The 19,432-nt window shown below is 39.9% G+C and overlaps 1 protein-coding gene across 17 annotated transcripts in view; it reads right to left on the minus strand.

Annotated features, from left to right (window-relative positions):
- The window catches only part of USP40 (ubiquitin specific peptidase 40), a 67,745-nt gene that overhangs the window by 20,525 nt on the left and 27,788 nt on the right, over window positions 1–19,432 (minus strand). For all 17 annotated transcript variants that reach the window (XR_002831682.1, XR_002831686.1, XM_023762539.1 and 14 more), the window contains 9 exons: window positions 18,823–18,907; window positions 17,639–17,709; window positions 16,635–16,951; window positions 14,093–14,216; window positions 12,511–12,568; window positions 9,569–9,622; window positions 8,587–8,675; window positions 5,330–5,416; window positions 606–642 (listed from right to left, as the gene is read on the minus strand). Coding sequence is in view for 15 of the 17 variants with exons in the window: in XM_023762539.1 (XP_023618307.1) it covers window positions 606–642; window positions 5,330–5,416; window positions 8,587–8,675; window positions 9,569–9,622; window positions 12,511–12,568; window positions 14,093–14,216; window positions 16,635–16,951; window positions 17,639–17,709; window positions 18,823–18,907 (922 nt within the window). In the remaining 2 variants the exon portion in view is untranslated. The remainder of the gene's footprint in view (window positions 1–605; window positions 643–5,329; window positions 5,417–8,586; window positions 8,676–9,568; window positions 9,623–12,510; window positions 12,569–14,092; window positions 14,217–16,634; window positions 16,952–17,638; window positions 17,710–18,822; window positions 18,908–19,432) is intronic.

Genomic DNA, 19,432 nt, shown 5'->3' on the forward strand with positions numbered 1-19,432 from the left:
GTACTCTGGCAGCATTTACATCTCAGCCTCTGTCCCGTCTCTGTAAATGGGAACGGGATGATCCCTGCATGGGAACACTGTGTCGAGATGAAATGGGACAATGCATAGAAGCTCCAGAGCACATTACCTTCCCTTCCAGACAACAACGAATGCAGAGAGTGGCAAAGCACTCCAATGAAAGCAGTGTGATGCTCGCTGGCTGGGTTCCCCTGGTAGCTACTTCAGACGTCCTGCATTTCTGTTTTCATTCATACGACATTCCCTAATCTATACTAAACCACACAGGTATGAAGCACAATCACCAACATTCTGAATCAATGAGGTTTAAACAAAACCAGCGAAAGATTGGAGTGATTCCACAAGGCAATCTTAACTTCATCTCTTTTATGTCTTTGTTGGATCCTCAGTGGTCGGCTAATTTACAACTAGTGTTCTTCCAGCTCGCAAACAGAATCAGGAGAACTTATTATGTACATACAGATATAAAGTGTAACAGATAACCCTGAGAAAAAAAAGGGCTGAAACATTTTCATTAGGCTTATAAATACTTTCTTATAAGTCAAGGATGTGGATAAGATTCTACATCATCATGGCCTGTAACTTACCTGGTAGGCCAAATTTCTCCAGCATTATCTTCAAACACTGTAAAAAAAAAAAAAGTATGTTCATTAGTTTCCTGTTTCAGAGTTACAGTATTGAAAGAAACAACCTCTTTGGACCCTGGGGCCTATTTAAGTCTGATCAAATAGATAATACACATAGTTAAGAAGATGACCGAATAAGCTCTCCTTCCTAAGAGCTGGAGGGAAAAAACCCAGTTATGTTTTGAGAGAAGACCAGGAATGCTGTTGTGGGGGTGTTGTAATTTGGGATGACAATCAAACAACCAAGTAGCAGCTGGTTATGTAAGCCTGGAATTTTGAGGCGAGATCCAGTTTAAGAATTGAGCCCTAAGGTGCTTATAGCTGGAGAGAAGAGGAAGTAGCAAACTAAGAAGGGGTAGGAAGGGAAATCTGAAGAGCTGCAAGGAACAGTCATCACATATATGCCATGCTGCCAAGAGAGAGAGAGAGAGATGAAGACAGAACCGCCCGCTGCACTTGGTAAGAGCTGTTTCGGTGGTGTGGTGGGAACAAGTTTGCCTGCCACGAGAACAGAAAGATACACACATCGCTCCTTTGTAAAGATTTGTGATTTTCTTTCTTTGAAATTAAAAACAAACACAACACTCAAATTCAAAGAGAGAATCTTAAAAGCAGCAAGTGAAAAGAAAAACTCCAAATGAAAAACTCCAAAAATATTTTCAGCATGTAACAAGAGTAAAGGAACTTACTAAAAAGGTGTTTACTCATGGAACTCTTTAACCACATGCAGAGGATCGTAAAATGATCCTCAAGTCTCAATCGCTGCTGCAGCCATTCGTGTTTGTCAGTACCCCAACCCACTTCTCGTCTTGTATCCCAGATTCTTTTTTTTTTAAATTAAATCTTTATTGTTCAGATTATTACAGTTGTTCTTTTTCCCCCCATAGCTCCCCTCCACCCGGATCCCACCCCACCCTCTGCCCTTACCGCCCCCCCCACTGTCCTCACCCATAGGTGTACGATTTTTGTCCAGTCTCTTCCCGCACCCCCCACACCCCTTCCCCCCCCAAGAATAATCAGTCCACTCCCTTTCTATGCCCGATTCTATTATATTCACCAGTTTATTCTGTTCATCAGATTATTTATTCACTTGATTTTTAGATTCACTTGTTGATAGATGTGTATTTGTTGTTCATAATTTGTATCTTTACCTTTTCTTCTTCTTCCTCTTCTTAAAGGATACCTTTCAGCATTTCATATAATACTGGTTTGGTGGTGATGAACTCCTTTAGCTTTTCCTTTTCTGTGAAGCTCTTTATCTGACCTTCAATTCTGAATGATAGCTTTGCTGGATAAAGTAATCTTGGTTGTAGGTTCTTGGCATTCATCACTTTGAATATTTCTTGCCACTCCCTTCTGGCCTGCAAAGTTTCTGTTGAGAAATCAGCTGACAGTCATATGGGTACTCCCTTGTAGGTAACTGACTGTCTTTCTCTTGCTGCTTTTAAGATTCTTTGTCTTTTGCTCTTGGCATTTTAATTATGATGTGTCTTGGTGTGGTCCTCTTTGGATTCCTTTTGTTTGGGGTTCTCTGCGCTTCCTGGACTTGTAAGTCTATTTCTTTCACCAGGTAGGGGAAGTTTCTGTCATTATTTCTTCTAATAGGTTTTCAATATCTTGCTCTCTCTCTTCTTCTGGCACCCCCATAATTCGGATGTTGGTACACTTGAAGTTGTCCCAGATGCTCCTTACACTATCTTCATATTTTTGGATTCTTTTTTCTTTTTGTTTTTCCAGTTGGGTGTTTTTTGCTTCTTTGTATTTCAAATCTTTGACTTGATTCTTGCGATCCTCTAGTCTGCTGTTGGAACTCTGTATAATGTTCTTTATTTCAGTCAGTGTATGCTTAATTTCTAGTTGGTCCTTTTTCATAACCTCGAGGGTCTCACTAGATTTATTAAGGGTCTCACTAAATTTATCGGCGGTTTCTTGAAAAACCTTATAACCGTGGTTTTGAACTCTATATCCAGTAGTTTGCTTTCCTCCATTTCTGTCATTTGTGACCTGTTTCTTTGTCTCCGCATTTTTTTATGCTTCTCTGTGTTGATAGAGTGGCTTTCTGTGCTAGGTGTCCTATAGGGCCCAGTGGCTCAGCCTCCCCAATTACCTGAGGTTGACACTCTTGGCGCACCCCTTTGTGGGCTGTGTGCTCAGTCTTGTAGTTAAGCCTTTTTTTTTTTAATATATTTTATTGATTTTTTACAGAGAGGAAGGGAGAGAGATAGAGAGTTAGAAACATCGATGAGAGAGAAACATCGATCAGCTGCCTCCTGCACATCTCCCACTGTGGATGTGCCCGCAACCCAGGTACATACCCTTGACCGGAATCGAACCTGGGACCTTTCAGTCCACAGGCCGATGCTCTATCCACCGAGCCAAACCGGTTTCGGCTGTAGTTAAGCCTTGATTGTAGTTGGTATCACTGGGAGGAATTGACTTCCAGGCCAATTGTCTGTGAGAATCAGCTGTGTCTACAGTGGGAGAACTTCTGTGCTGGAGACACCCTTCTGGGGCAAGACTTGCTTCAGTGGGGCTTTGGTGCTCACTGAGTCTGCCCCCAGAGTGTGTCCCTAATGGATCTGAGGAGTTGTAATCTGGATGGTCCCACTCTGACCACTGGGTACACTGATCTTGGATCTCTAAGGAGGTGCTAATTTAGCCTCTGCCTGAGGCTACCTAGCAGGAGCTACGGAGAGATCTGCAGATTCCTCTTCTTTGTTTGGGGTTTGGAGGTGCCCAGATGAGGCCCAACTGTGAAGCAATGCAAGCTGCTGTGGGGCCTTGGGCCTTCTTTTGGATGTTCTGGGTTCTCTGACCCAGCTGCAGTTTGTTAGGTAATTTCAGATTGCAAAGGGCCAGGCCATTCATATGCAAAAGCCTCTACGAACAGCTAGGGTGGGGAAAGGGGCCCCAGGAATCAACAGGGTGGAGCAAACAGCTATAGCTGATCCTCAGCTCTGCCCTAAGAGGCCCCGGGTCTCAGTGTCCCGGTAATCACTGCAAGCACCTCTGAGAGAAAGCCGCCCTCGAGTTCCAACCGATGCCAGACAGTCCAGTTTCTCCCCGTATGAGTCTGGGTCCCCAGAGACTCGCCCGGAACTGGAGTTCAGAGCAGTTGGGAGCTTGTGTCTCCCTCCTGATTGAAAAAAACAACCTCGTCCTCAGTTGCCAGCCCTTTTCACGTGTGCCTCCATACCTCTGCACTTTACTTCTGCACCTCCTCTGAGTCTCAGTGTGCTTTTCTCTTTCCTTCTAGTTGTAGAATTTCCACTCAGCCAGCCTTCCTGTGGTTCTGGACAATGTCCGTTTTGTCTTTTAATTGTATTTTTGAAGTGGTTGTGTGAGGCAGCAATTTCCGGTGTTTACCTATACCTCCATCTTCGTTTCTCCTATCCCAGATTCTTTTGAAGCAAATGTCAGGTATCATATAATATCATTTATTAATATTTACATGAAGATAAACATCCTTAAAAAATAACCCTAAAACAATGACATTTAAAACAAATTAAGAATTCTTTAATAACAATTATCTAGTCGGTGTTCAAATTTCCCTTTCTTCCAAACTATTATTAGTTCTTCTGATTTGAATTAAGGGCCAAATGAAGTCCACACCCTGCCCTGCTTGCTGTTTCTCCTAAGACAAGATCTTTTAACCTACAGGCCCTCTCCCCTGTAGCCGATTTCTTGAAGAGTTTTCCACTTTTGGACTGTGCTGACTGTACTTCTAGGTTTGATCAGACTCAGGTTGTTTGGGGGTTTGGGGAGGCAAGAAAAGCATGGGTAGTGTTAAACTTCTATAATGCCTGAGTGTTGTCCTTTTTGGGTTGTGCACAGGCTTTCAGGATCACTGCCTTCCGACGTCATTCGGAGTTGAAAAACTGAGAGTTTAAAATTCTTTCTTTTTATTGGCTGGGATTGTTTATTTAAAAACCTGTTATCTGTCTAGTTGCCCTGCAGTATAGTCTGTAAAACAAAAACAGGACAAATGCTCAATTCTTTCCTTCATGGTTCCCAAGCATCCACTTGGTACCCATCGGTACCTAATGAAGATGGCATTTTTAGGGTCATATGAACTCACAGACTTTATATATACCAGTCAACTTTCATGACCATTCCCACTGAGGTCCAAGCTGTCTCATCTTTGACCAGAGGCAGCCTCTTCAAGTTGGCTTCTGTGTTTCTTTGCCGACGCCAGTCATCTTTGCTGGCTTCTCTGCTTTCTGTTCTGACAAGATGCTTTATCTCTCTCTCTCTCTCTCTCTCTCTCTCTCTCTCTCTCTCACACACACACACACACACACACTCACTCACTCACATTTCTACCTCTGTGTATGTAACTGTGTGTGTATATAAAGTAAAAACAAAGGAAATATGCCACAATGTTCATATTATGGGATAAGGTATGATGAGGGGTTTTAATGTTTTTAAAAAATCTATTTCTACATATCCCAAGTTTCTATGATCAACATTATTGATAATAATAAAAAATAATCTAATGTAAAATTCCAGTTTGCTCACCAATTTTCAAGCTCCCAAAACTACTCCTTTAGTGGATACATAGAATTATTTAAAGTATATTATGTAAACCCCTAGCCTTAGGACCTCAAAATCCTAATACAGATTATTCCTGTTCCCCATATCAGACACCCACAGACTCCCCTCCTCCCCCAAGTAAAATAACTTACTTCTCTCACAGAGATTGTTTCTTCTACTATGATTTCCATCTCTGACCCAGGCTGGATATCACTTCCCATAGCGAAAAACAGGAACAGCTAAGATCGAGACATAGTGTGAATGCAACTCAGTCTAAATTTTAAAATTCTACAAATGTATTATTTACTCCCAAAAAAGAAAAGTTTCATGTAGTCCATGAAACTTTAATAAAAATATCAAATTATGTAAAACAAAACTACGTTGGGTAATATAATGTTACAATTTAAATAATAATCTCAACTACCTAGAAATGTAAGATGCTTAATCACCAATGTTTTTACTCCTAAAAACATCTCTCATAGATATTCTTTATTCTTCCATGATCTCCATCTTTCTTGGTCATTCCTCAAAGGGACTTGCAATTACTATACACTATAAGCGTAACTCTGTTTTTCTCTGAATCATTTGGTTTCTGTCCATGTACTATGATTCCCAAGACTCTACAGGAAAAATGTGAGTCTGATCTCTTGTCAACTCAGCTGCTTAGAGCCCTATTTTCCTTCCCCTTTAAAAAAATATGTCTTTATTGATTTCAGAAAAGAAAGAAAGTGAGAGAGCGAGAGAGAGAGAGAGAGAAATGTCAATGATGAGAGAATCATCAATCGGCTGTCTCCTGCATGCCCCCTATGGTGGATCGGGCCTGAAACCCAGGCATGTGCCCTGACAGGGAATCGAACCATGACCTTCTGATTTATAGGTGGATGCTCAACCACTGAGCAACACTGGCCAGGCCTACTTTCCTTTGTAACTCAACTTCACATGTCACGTTTTCCTTCTCCAGCTTATTCAAGGAAGAAGAAATGAAAGAGAGGTGGCTGGAAAACGAATGAAGTGGATCCAGACAGAGGGTTCCTGATATGAACCAGCTAACCTCGACACAGTCTTAACAATAAGGACATAAATATGACTTTGGGACTGTAATAAAAGTTTACTAAATAGGTAGGGCTTCTGGCAAAGTCAAACAGATGGTATTTATATAGGAAATGAATACTGATAAAGACCAAGCTGTTGTGAGATTATATTATTGCAGAGATATTACAACCAGAATTAATATTCTGTATTTCATTAAATCTAAAATTTAATTAGCTATTACTCATTGCTTTATGTACCACGAAAAAAGAAAACACAGTGCTGGCTATAACTGTAGGATGCCATGGACAAAAGATGCAGCCTAATCTCACAGATGTTAAAAGTTGGGGGGAAAGGGCACATTTCAGAATTTCTGAAATATGGTTGAAACTGGTAGCCGTAACATTCCCCTTAACCAGTTTTTGCAGAAAAAGAACCTTATGACTATGCTTTGACATAGTATTTTTCATTTACAATTTTTTATTCTCACCCGAGGACATACTTAGAGGAAGGAAGAGAGAAACATGGATGTGTGAGAGATATATTGATCAGTTGCCTTCCGCATGTGCCCTGACCTGGAAATCGAACCCAGCTATATGCCCTCACAGGGAATCTAACTGGCAACCTTTTGGTGTACTAGACGACACTCAACCAACTGAGCAACACTGGCCGGGCTAGTATTTTTTATTTAAACACAGCATTCCTAAAATAAAAGGTTATCATTTAAGGAAAATAAAATGTTTAAGAATTACAGTTTTACTGGAATAGTTAAGGTATCCTATCTAATAACAGATAAACATGGTAATTAACCGTAACTTCGCTACCCTTCCCATTGGCTAATCAGCAGGATATGCAAATTAACTGCCAACCAAGATGGCGGCCGGCAGCCAGGCAGCTGAAGCGAACATGAGGCTTGCTTGCTCCAGTGACGGAGGAAGCCAACGTTCCCCGCCTGCCTCGCCCTGCTCTAAGCTACACTCTAAGCAACAAAGTTGCAATTATAGAAGCTAAACAATCCCCAGAAACCTGCTTTCAGCCAGCATCGGCCTCAGAGCTTAGAGCAGCAGTGATGGCAACAATGTTTCAATTATAAAAGCTAAACAAACCCTGCTTTCAGCCAGCCGCAGCCTCAGAGCTGGAGCCGGCTCTCGGCTCCAGTGACAGCTATAGAAGGTAAATAAATCCCAGAAAAAAAAACAAGAAACAGTAAAAAAGGAGAGGCTGGGAGCTTCAGTTGCCCGCCAGCCTGAAAACGGTCCTCAGCCCCTCACCCAGACTGGCCAGGCACCCAGTGGGGACCCCCACCCTGAAGGGGGTGTGACCAGCTGCAAACAGCCATCATCCCCTCATCCAGGCTGGCCAGGCACCCAAGCGGGACCCCCACCCTGATCCGGGATACCATTTAGGGCAAACCAGCTGGCCCCCACCCGTGCACCAGGCCTCTATCCTATAAAGTAAAAGGGTAATATGCAAACTGACCCTAACAGCAGAAGGACTGGGAATGACTGGTCACTATGACACACATTGACCACCAGGGGGCAGATACTCAATGCAGGAGCTGCCCTCTGGTGGTCAGGGCGTTCTCACATGGGAGGAGCTCTGCTCAGCCACAAGCCAGGCTGATGGCTGCCAGTACAGCAGTGGTGGTGGGAGCCTCTCCTGCCTCCTCAGCAGCGCTAAGGATGTCTGACTGCAGCTTAGGTCTGCTCCCCGCTGGCAAGTGGACATCCCCCGAGGGCTGCCGGGCTGCCAGAGGGATGTCTGATTGCCATCCTGGCCCAATCCCCCGGGGAGCAGGCCTAAGCCAGCAAGTGGTCACCCCCGAGGGGTCACAGACTGCGAAAGGGCACAGGCCAGGCTGAGAGACCCCTACCCCCAAGTGCACAAATTTTTTGTGCACCGGGCCTCTAGTCCTATATAATAAAAGCCTAATATGCTAAGTGTCCGGTCGTCCCCTCAACCCATCAAAGCGTAATATGCTAATGATATGCTAAGGCTGCTCAACCGCTCCCTATGACGTGCACTGACCACCAGGGGGCAGACGCTCTGACCAGTAGGTTAGCTTGCTGCTGGGGTTCAGCCGATCGGGACTGAGCAAGACGGCCAGATATGCCCTGGAGCCCTCTCATGGTCCCTCCCCGGCTGGCTAACCTCTTGCGTCCCTCCCTGGCCCTGATCGTGCACTGGTGGGGTCCCTCGCCCTGGCCTGAACCCTCTCACAATCCAGGACCCCTCAGAGAGCCGGTTTCGGCCTGATCGCGCAGGCCAGGACAAGAGACCTCACTGGTGCACGAATTGGTGCACTGGGCCTCTAGTGAATTATAAAGTGAAGAACTGACTGTGGGCAGGTGGGTGTGATGGCCAGGCGATCTCATGTTACCTGAGAGGAAGTTGGTGCTCTTCCAGGACAGAGTCCCAGTGAACTCCCCATCTTCAGTTCTGCTTCCTTCAACGTATAACTGTCTGGCACTACAAAAATTTTTTATAACAGAATGAATATTATTCATTCCTACCTTTCTGGGCAAAATACTATACTTAAATCAATTTTTCTTTTGAAAATCAAGAATGTCAAGAAAGAGAAAGTTGCACTCCATGAAAAAGGGTTATATATATTATCGTTATGTTTGATTTTCTATTTCCAAATGCTAGAATATATTATTCCTGTTATCTGTACAACAATGCTAAGATATGAGGTGACTATGAATATTCTAGAGTCTACTGTCAATAATTAGACTCAATTACATCTAATGACAAGTGTTACAGAGGTTAGAAGACTCTATTCCATAATAGATATCTCAATAAAGTTAGCAAATTAAAAAACTGACAACAAATCTATAAGGATAAAAGTAGATCAAAACCCATGACTAGCCAAAGCCGGTTTGGCTCGGTGGATGGAGCGTCGGCCTGCGGACTAGAGGGTCCCAGGTTCGATTCCCGTCAAGGGCATGTGCCTTGGTTGCAGGCACATCCCCAGTGGGAGGTATACAGGAGGCAGCTGGTCGATGTTTCTCTCTCATCGATGTTTCTAACTCTCTATCCCTCTCCCTTCCTCTCTGTAAAAAATCAATAAAAATACATTTTAAAAAAAACAACAAAAAAAACAAAAAAACCCATGACTAAAATGAGGATCAGCTAATCAGAAAGACAGCTGTTTCAAAACAGAAGTGTTTGAATTTTGGTTAAGATATTCTGTAACACGTGAGTAAGACACCTGGATGAAAGTATGTCCTATAAATCAATTTCTAAAAGGTAATTAAAGAATATTAGGTATTGGAAGCCATCATTTAAAGTAAAAGTGTTAAGAAAGTTAGATAGCATGAATGAATATGTGTCAGCTTTTGAAAGCTACCACAAAGATTTACCTGGACAAAGAAGCTTCCCATTTCTATCAATAGGTCTCAAACAGCTGTTCTCAGCTACAAGTAAGAAGAAGCTGGTCAGTGCACCAAAGAAAGAAAACTCAAGAGCCTCTACTGTGTTAATTAGCAGGAAGCTATGATAAGCTAAAACAAAAACAATCCCTCCTTCCCCAACAACCAGAAAACAAGTACAGGCAGTCTTCACTTTGTACTGCAGTAGCACAGGACTGTAAGAATGCCTTGCAAGCTGAAACGGTGCAAAGCAATCTTAACAGTGAGAAAAATTACAATTTTCTTGCCCTTTAAAAGATATTGTCTTATTTCTTTGTATAAAACATGTCAATAGTGTAAACAGGGCTTGCTTTCTTCAGCTACTCATATGACTTATGCTACACAGTGAGCATCTTTTCTTTTCACAGCAAACTGTCATACTCAGATTTCTAAGTTTGGATCAGCTTCCAATATTTTACATTTTGTGCTTTCAACCTCATGAAATATGCTCAAGAGCCCCTTTAATATGAACTGTTTTTTTTGCTAGCGTCACTTCTGGGACAGCTTCATTCTTTCTGTCACAACCACGGTCCTCACTTCTGTGGATAAGTGCCCATTCATTAAGTTCCTCCACCTGCGTGGCTAGTCTCTTGAATGATTGCATGTCAACACCCCCATGTCAGCTATTTCTTCTATCACTCCACGTGCTTTGTTTCTTTGCTGCACATTCCTCTTGGTTGGCCAGTTTGATGACCTGTCCTTATAAAATGTCACATGGGTTTACCACTGGGAGAAAAGGAGGCAATGAACTATACACACTCTACTGTCCGTGTGGTGAAATTAATGATTACACATGCAGTGATGTACGTTTGTTATTTCTGTAGTGATCTGTGGACTGAAGCTGGGAGCCACGTTTGTGCTTTACACAATTACGCAGTTAAATCCAGTGGTAGTTGGAATTTGAACTGTGTTTCCGGGTCACTGTTACATAATAAACTGTGATAACTGAAACTTGTGCACATAGGAACTTTGCAGAGACTGTCTCTTTAAAATGTTAGATGATTTTTTTTATGCCCAGTAAATGGATTAGGGCAGGTGTGCCCTATTTTTGAGGATGCAAATTCCTGTTTTGTGGGAAGGAGCACACCAGGTTTGGTCCAGTCAGAATTCTTACAAAGTTGGACATGAAATGGGGAGGTTGGGAGGGTGGAGCCTTCTGAGAGGGAAAGTATGGCATGGGTCTTAGAAGTCCTAATTTTATTAGATGTTGGCAGAATCTCCTTTCTGAGATTCTTGAGTTCTGTATTCTATATTATAGTCATATGAAACTAGCACATAATTCTAATACAAATTTTTTTATTGTTAATCCTCACCCAAGGATAATTTTCAATTTATTCTCCCCCCTCATCCCCCCAAAAAACCACCTTCTAGGATTTTGAGTGAGATTGCATCGGATCCACAAATTAATTTTGAGAGAATTAGCCTCAGCAATATTGTGTCTTCCGACCCAGGAACATGGGACATCTCTCCATTTATTCAGGTCGTTTTTATTTTTCACAGCAATGTTCTCTAGTTTTCAGTGTACAGGTCTTGCACACATTTTGTTAAATTTATCCCCAAGTATTTTATGATATCTTATTCTAAGTGTTTTCTTAATTTCATCTTCCATCTGTTTTTGTTACTAGTAGGTAAACATACAATGGACTTTTGTATATAATTTGAATTCGTAATAAACTCACTTATTATTTCTAGTAGCTTTTTAATAGAATTCTTAGGATATACAAATGGACTATAGCACATCAACAGTGCTCACCATCACTGCATAAGGAAAATACAATAGAACACACCATGATCTACCAATTCATATTCACTAGAATGGCTATAATAAAAAATACAGTGCCAACTAGTGCCCTGACATATTACTGGTTCAGCCACTCTGGAAAATAGTATGGCAGCTTCTTATAAAGCTAAACATAAACTTGCCATTTGACCCAGCAATTCTAATCCTGCATAAAACAGGATGTCCACACAAAGACAGTGTTTATAGCAGCGGTCGTCAACCAGTGATCCGTGGACCACTGGTGGTCCATGAGGTCCAAAAGGTTGGCAACTGCTGGTTTATAGCACACTATTCATAAAAGCCAAAAAGTGAATGAATCAATCAACTGGTAAATGAATAAACAAAATGTAACATATCATAGAATGGGAAACTAGGAAAAGGAATAAATTACTGATACACAGTAAATCAAGGATGAATCAAAAAATGGAGTGCTAAGTGAAAGAAGCCAGACATAAAAAAACAACTTATTATATGGTTCCATTTACATGAAATGTCCAGAAAAGCAAATCTAGACAGACAGAAGTAGGTGAGTGGTCATCAGGGGCTCAGAATGTGAAAAGGAATGAGGGATTGTTTTGGAGTGATGGAAATGTTCTAAAACTCAATTACAGTGATGGTGGTAAAACTCTATACCTTAACTAATAATCACTTAATTAGGCTTCCAACAGGTATTTGATGGTATATAAACTGTGGTATATAAACTGTACTTCAATAAAAGACTGTTAAAGAAAACCCAATGCTGAGTGAATAGTGAATTTATAGAATGCTATACCCAGTATCTTAATTTATGTAAGTGTAAAAACACAATCTACACATACACATATATAAGAGAACATAATATATACAATACGAGTCCACAGACTAGACACACACCCAAATCAGATATAGTGGTTGCAATTGGGGAGGGAGAGAGAGTGGGTCTGAGGAGGACACAGAGGGCTTTGTAATGTTTCAAACAAAACAAACACATGCCAAAATGTTAACATCTGTCCATTTTGGGTGGTACGTGCATGAGTTTTCCCTAAATTATTTTGTGTACTCTCCCATAATTTTTTTCAATTAAAAATCAAAACTAAATTAAACCCCAAAGCCAAAAGCAAACATAAACGATTACCTAGTTCCTTCATTAATTTTAATTCCTTTATGGCTTTAATTCGAATATCAAACACCACCTAAAATAGAGAAATAAACTAATGACTGTGTATAAGTTGAAAACAGTGGGAGGAGAAGAAAATGGAGATTGTCAGTGAGTGCATGTACAGATTGAATTATTAATTACCTGATATTTGGTAGTTTTTGCCTACTTAAAAAAATTTTTTTTCATCCCTGAAATTCCTTTTCTCTCTTCTACATAGTCAAAATAAAAAACTTAGATTTTAATGGTCAAGTTTTTACCAAACTGATGTTAACTGGAACAGGACTCCTATAGAGAATCAGAGAAACAATTCTAGCTAGAAAAAACAAAAAAACTGACAAACCAGTAACCTTTTTGATGAGAGGAAACAAAAGAAATTTCAGGTCATCACCTTCCTTTATGTTAAGAATGATATAGTCAGTGCCAATAAGCATAAATTATATAAAAATATATAATACTAACCCAAGGGCACTATTTAAAATGTTTAAATTACTTTATTTTAGAACTGTTTTCATTTTAGTTTAGGCTAATTGCCTCTAGGGCAGCGGTCGCCAACCGTTTGGACTCACAGACCACCAGTGGTCTACGGACCACCGGCTGGCAACTGCTGCTCTAGGGCATAAAATTGTGAAAATTTAGGGGTAAAACTGATGTCAGAGATCCACTCTACCCTCTCACACTGTGCTAAGAAGGTTCAGGGATTTCACCAAAGTCTCCCACTTAGGGTCAGGGTGGTAGGTCTTAAACTTTCCCCTTTACTATACCAACAAATATTAATGCACCTTAAGAAATTATAATACTCACAGAAAAGAAATCATTCTAATGGTTCTTTTAATGTTATAGAAAAAAAGCAATGAACTGAGACTACATAAATAAAAAAAGATGTTTTCTGAAATAATGTTTAAGGAAACTAGTATCACAGTCTTTAAATGAAAGACTGGAGGACACCCTTTTAAAGAGAGGATGGCTTTAATATGAGCAGTGGTCGCCAACCTTTCAGACCTCACGGACCACCAATGTCCATGGACCACTGGTTGTTGACCACTGCTCCAAAGGTTTCCTTAAACCAGCAGTCACCAACCTTTCGGACCTCACAGACCACTGGTTGGCGACCGCTGATATAGAGCACAGAGTATAATGTAGAGCAATTTCAGTTAAACTTAAAAAGCAAAACAACACAAAACATATATATACCTGTTTTAAAATTACCAAAATGACCCTTGAAAACAGCATTTCACATTTTGATAAAGATAAATATATGTTCATATTTTGATATAGCATTATATATTTGACAACAAAGCCAGAGGATTCCATTCCAGTTAAATAGCTAACTCCCACTTTCTAATTCTAGGCTTTGGAGGGGGAAAAAAGGCACATATTTTCTTGAGATATGCCAAGGACTAATAATAAGTAAACAAGCAGTAATCAAATATTAAAAATAAAACATTGATTTCTTAGGATTTAGAAGTCTGAAACTTTTCTGAAAGAGTAAGGTATTGCTTTCTAAATAAAATTGTTAACTAAAACACTGTCAACTAAACTTTAATTATAATCTACTCACTGTGTTAACAGTTGCTGATATTTTAACTTGGTCCTCTTCAGATTCTAATTGACATAAATTATTAACTTGGACCCAGTCAACCTCATTCACAGTAGTGATCCATTTCCCTTGTTTGGTCAACAAACTGTAGGTAAAAGATGTTTTAAAAAAAAAAAGTGTCTTTACAAAGCACTTTTATGGATCAGGAAGAATCAGAAAAATCAATACTGTTTCTCTGGCACCACTTCTAAAATCTGCCTCTGTCCCTTAATGTGACTCACTGAAGGTGACCAACTTCTACTGAGCTGGCTTTATGAAAGTTGACTATCTTTTTAGGACAGTGTCAGGCAGTACTCTATGGAGTTTATATTCTATGGAATCTATATTAATGACTCAGATATTCTTTGACTTAGACAAATAATTTGTTGCTACACTTTTCAAAGAGAACTGTTGTAATTGAACAATCAGCTGTTGACTTCTGCCTGCACACTTATAACAGTAGGAGGGCTTTAAGAGCAGCTTGCGCAAGGCCCACCCACAGGACTCCGATTTAATAACGGGACAGCCATGTACAGTTGTGCAGACCGACGCTGCATCAAAGTGCCACAGCTAAGGGGTATCACTTATATCATACACACTGAATATTTGTATTTTTATTATAGAGTGCTATTTTATGATAGCAGATAGCAGTAGAGTGTCTTGTTCTAACAAGCCTTTCCTACAGGTAGTAGTAAAAGATCTTAAGAAAGAAGTGACTTCTTTCTAATTCACATGGAGGCACTGAATGGCTAGTGGAAGTCCTCTTTGGGAGTGCGTATCAGAGCCCTGAAACACAATCCTACTCTTTATTTCAGTTATTCCTATTTGGACCCCACGTGAAGTTAGCAATCCTAAATACAGCAAAGTTTTAAGCACAAAGATGTTCCCTGAAGAAACCCTTAAAATAGTGAAAAGCTGATGATGACAATGATGATGATGCTAGCTAAAATATTCAGCACTCACTATGTGCACACTCTGTAAGCACTTAACTCTTTCAATACTTACACCTTTATGAAGTTGGTACTAATTATTATCCCCATTTTACAGAAGAAGAAACTTCTTTAAGTAGGCAGAGAGAGATGAAGTAACTTGCCCATGGTCACACTGTTAGGAGGTGATAAAACTGGAAACAGATCCAGGCAGCTGGTTCCAGAGCCCTTGTCCTTACCCACTACCTGTACTGCCTCCCACAGGAGCAGCTGGGTATACTGTAACATCAACACTGATTCTTATGTAGAATGAGTTTTATGAAGAGTCTACAAACATGGGGAAAGCAAAATATTGCTATCTTCAAAATAACTGGCATGTTCAAAAAGAAACATTTTCAAAACAAAAAAACCAATGATCTGAGCTCAAATAAACAGGAAAGCTAATAATGGACTGACATGCTTGGGAGGTGCAGTGACACTGTTGCCAGTCTCCAGTCTTCAGTTCTGTATTTCCCAAGTCCTAATAAGTGTATTACTTTAAAAAAAGAAATACATAATAAACTTTTTAATTAGATACACATGGTGGGGAAGTAAATGTCTGGAAAACACTTACCCAAAAGAATAATAATGATAAATGTTACACAAAATTAGCATAATCACAAATGCTCCTCTGTGTCGCAGCCACTAAATAATACAGAGGCTCTGTAATCTAAGTATATTCACAGCACTGATGAAGCAGGGAACTGACTAGGTTTGTAACCTAAAGTCTCCTATATGTGGAATTTGGGGGAAGGGGGGAGTTACAGTATGTGACACAATGACTACAGAAACTGACACTCTACAGCAGTGGTTCTCAACCTTCTGGCCCTTTAAACAGTTCCTCATGTTGTGACCCAACCATAAAATTATTTTCGTTGCTACTTCATAACTGTAATGTTGCTACTGTTATGAATCGTAATGTAAATATCTGATATGCAGGATGGTCTTAGGCGACCCCTGTGAAAGGGTCGTTCGACCCCCAAAGGGGTCGCAACCCACAGGTTGAGAACCGCTGCTCTACAGTGTCAAGACATGGATAACAAAAATGAAGAGAGGCAGTGTTTCTGGGTTCCAAATGCAACTTATGGAAATGCGGGCATAGTTCCCCATGTAACTGCCCTATGTGGGCAGCTGGGAGGAGCTCAAGAGTCATAAAAAGGATGAAAAACTGAATTGCCATACGGGATTTTTGTGACAAAATAGCCAGGTAAATTTAGCTATGATCTTAATATAATTCTCATAAAAAATTTCAGGAACAAACTTTGTGAGACTATGTCTTCAATTTTATAAGGAGCGCTAATCAGAATTCCTCAGATAGGATTCTGCTTTATAGCCAACTAATCTTGACTGTATCTTGTTTACATCTATATTATGTAGTTATCATATTACAATATCATTTTTCTCCAACTTGCCTAACCTAGAACATTCCTACTTACAAAACACAAAACACAATGTCTAGAAATAAAAAGAAACATTTAACTCTTAGTAAAATAAAGCTTTAGAGTTCTAAAAGATAGTGCTCTAATTTAAATAACTTAAAAAATTTTTCGAGTTACCTGTTATTATCATTACTGGAATCCTGAATCAGAATCGAGCTTCCGTTTCTGAGGCCTTGTTCTCTGAATGTCTTCTTCAAGTCCTCCTTGGGAATGGCAGTCCAGCTCTCTCCACCTACAGATGCAGTATTGCTGGTGAAGATGACACCTCCTGGAATTGCTAAGGCGGTGAATACTGTGCCCACTTCTGCATTAGCTGGGAAGACCTGTGGAGATTCTACCAACTGCCGACACTCTTCACTGCCTGTTGCCAGATGAAGAACATTCAAAAGCAGAGGTTCACAGTCACTACCAGTGGGAATCTGGATTCCGCCAACCTACAATAATGCCAAGACAACCATTAGTATAGTTTACATTTGCCAACATGAAGTCAACACAGTAAAGTAACAAAAGACTCCTCTTGCAGAATAATTCTCATGTTTTTTCTTTTCAAGTGAAGTTCTTACAAATGTCTTTTAAGTATCAGAAAAATAACTTTAGATATTTCATTTGAAACTTTCTCTTAGCTGTCTTTTATTTTTTAGGAGAGAAATCTGGAGTGGGGACAAAGATGTATGAGTCCTCGGTGGTGGTAATGAAGCCTTGGGAATAAGTGCGAGGGAGAGTTCACTGAGTGGCTGAGATGTTCCTCGCCCTTTTCCTGACTTAGAAAGTTCACTCTGCTCTTACAAGTCACCTCTACTCCCTAATTCAATAGAGCTATAAGCCTCCTTCTGAGTTCCCACAGGGAATATGCACAGACACCCCCCCTCCCCAGCACTTAGTGCAGTTATACCATAAAACCTGAATCTTTGTATTTAGCTCCTGACACCTAGCCTGGCAGAGAGGAGGTGCTCAATAAATATCTCTTTAACACATAACTACTACTAACTGTACCTAAAATTTATTAAATATTTCAGTAGCTTTCTAATCCGTAATTGCCTTCACATATGCTGAATAAAATTTCATGACAATGACTTAAAAAATCCAAAACTATCATGAGTATTTCTTTAATATTTTCTTACCTCCACTCCATTCCATACAAAGATGTCTTCCTCATCAGCAATTTCAATGTCACACAGTGTCAGATCATCTCCTAGGACGAGGAGGTAGTCAGTGAGACCATTCATCTAAAGAAAGAGCTGAGACACTTAAATATTTTTTTGAAAAATCTTTCCCGTTAAGAAAAATTAAGAAGGTAGTAACTATGTTTATTATATCACTTTTATCTTTATTCCTCCCATCACACCCTTTAGTTTTTTTCCTTATGTAAGCATTTCCCTATGTTGCTGCATAAGTTTTGTGAGCATGACAGCAGGAAAAGAGTTTAATATAAAGTCAACTGTACTTGACCCTGTGAACAGGAGTAAGAATTAGGCATCAAATGGTCCCAGCTCCACTACTAATTAGCTGTTATGTCCTTGTGTACTTCAAGTCTCTACACTTCAATTTTCTCATGTATAAAATGGGGATAAAGGAATTTTGTAACAATCAAATGAGATAATTTATATAAAACACTTACCTTAGTATTTGGCAAAGTGAAGCCCAAAATAACTGTTACCACTGTGACTGCTATTATTACTGTTTTGTTGTTATTTAAAGGAAGTAAATACTTTTAAGCTCTCAAAGTACATTTGTTTGTTTTGCTACAAAATGTGAAGCTAAGAGTTGGGTTAAAAAATCATGCTACATAGCCCTGGCCGGGTGGTTCAGTTGATTGGAGCACTGTCCTGTACACCAAAGGTTACAGGTTCGATTAATTAACAAATTAATTTGGTACAGAGGCAGCCTTAAATTTCAGAAAATATAAAATGTTTCCATGTTAGCAAAATTTTACATGTTACATAAATTGGACACATTATAAACTGGATAAATTACATAGTTAACCTCGATGAGGGGGTGGGGGGATGAGAAGAGATAAACCAAAGAACTTACATACTTAAATGCATAGCCTATTGACATGGACAATAGGGTAGTGAAGATGGGGGAGGGGGGGAAGGGGAGGGGCTGAGAGGAGGGGTGGAAAGGGGAGGAAATGGGAGATACTGTAATACTATCAACAATAAAAAAAAATTATAAGTAAATTAAAAAAAAAAAAAGAAAGTAATAGGTAGGGGCGGAAGACTGGCCAGGAGTAGAAAATCACAGATGAGCCCCACAAAAATATAAATATATAAAATGAACTGCTGTGTCTTAATATTTATCTTACCATCAAGTGTCTGATAGATGTGAAGTCCTGCTGGTACAAACTTTGCAACACTAAGGACCATGTCTCCTTCCCAAAATTCTAACAGCTACAGAATATTTGTAAAAGAAAAAGAGAACAAGAAAAGTAACATATATCACATTTCCAGATTAAATAAGACAGGTAATGTGCCAATATACATATGTGGAAGATACAGAGAGCAAACAAATGAATACCCCCATCCTACCCAAAAGGGAAAGTAAGGAAAGAAGATATCACTCATTGTTACATCAAAGATGGTTAATCTCCCCCATTAGTGATGGAAAAATCTTGGCATACACAAAGGGCACAACAACCATCTAAACAATTCTATGTAACCTATGGGAAGACCACTTTTATCAGAGGCAAACTGACCAACGTGCCAGCCCAGGAATCTGTCCAAAAGAGCAAAATGATTTAATCAGTGCTGTTCAGAAAAAGCGGCACTGACTCTAACACCTGAAAGGAATGCTTCCCACTATAAATTTAAACCTTGTAATAGATTATCGGGGGTTTGTTTTATAAGTTTGTAGATCCAAGACTCTGGTAACCTCTACAAAATAACATCACCCATAAAGATTAGTTCTATTTAGTC

This window comes from Myotis lucifugus, unplaced genomic scaffold (genome assembly GCF_000147115.1).
Source record: "Myotis lucifugus unplaced genomic scaffold, Myoluc2.0 scaffold_3, whole genome shotgun sequence".
Classification (NCBI taxonomy): domain Eukaryota; kingdom Metazoa; phylum Chordata; class Mammalia; order Chiroptera; family Vespertilionidae; genus Myotis; species Myotis lucifugus.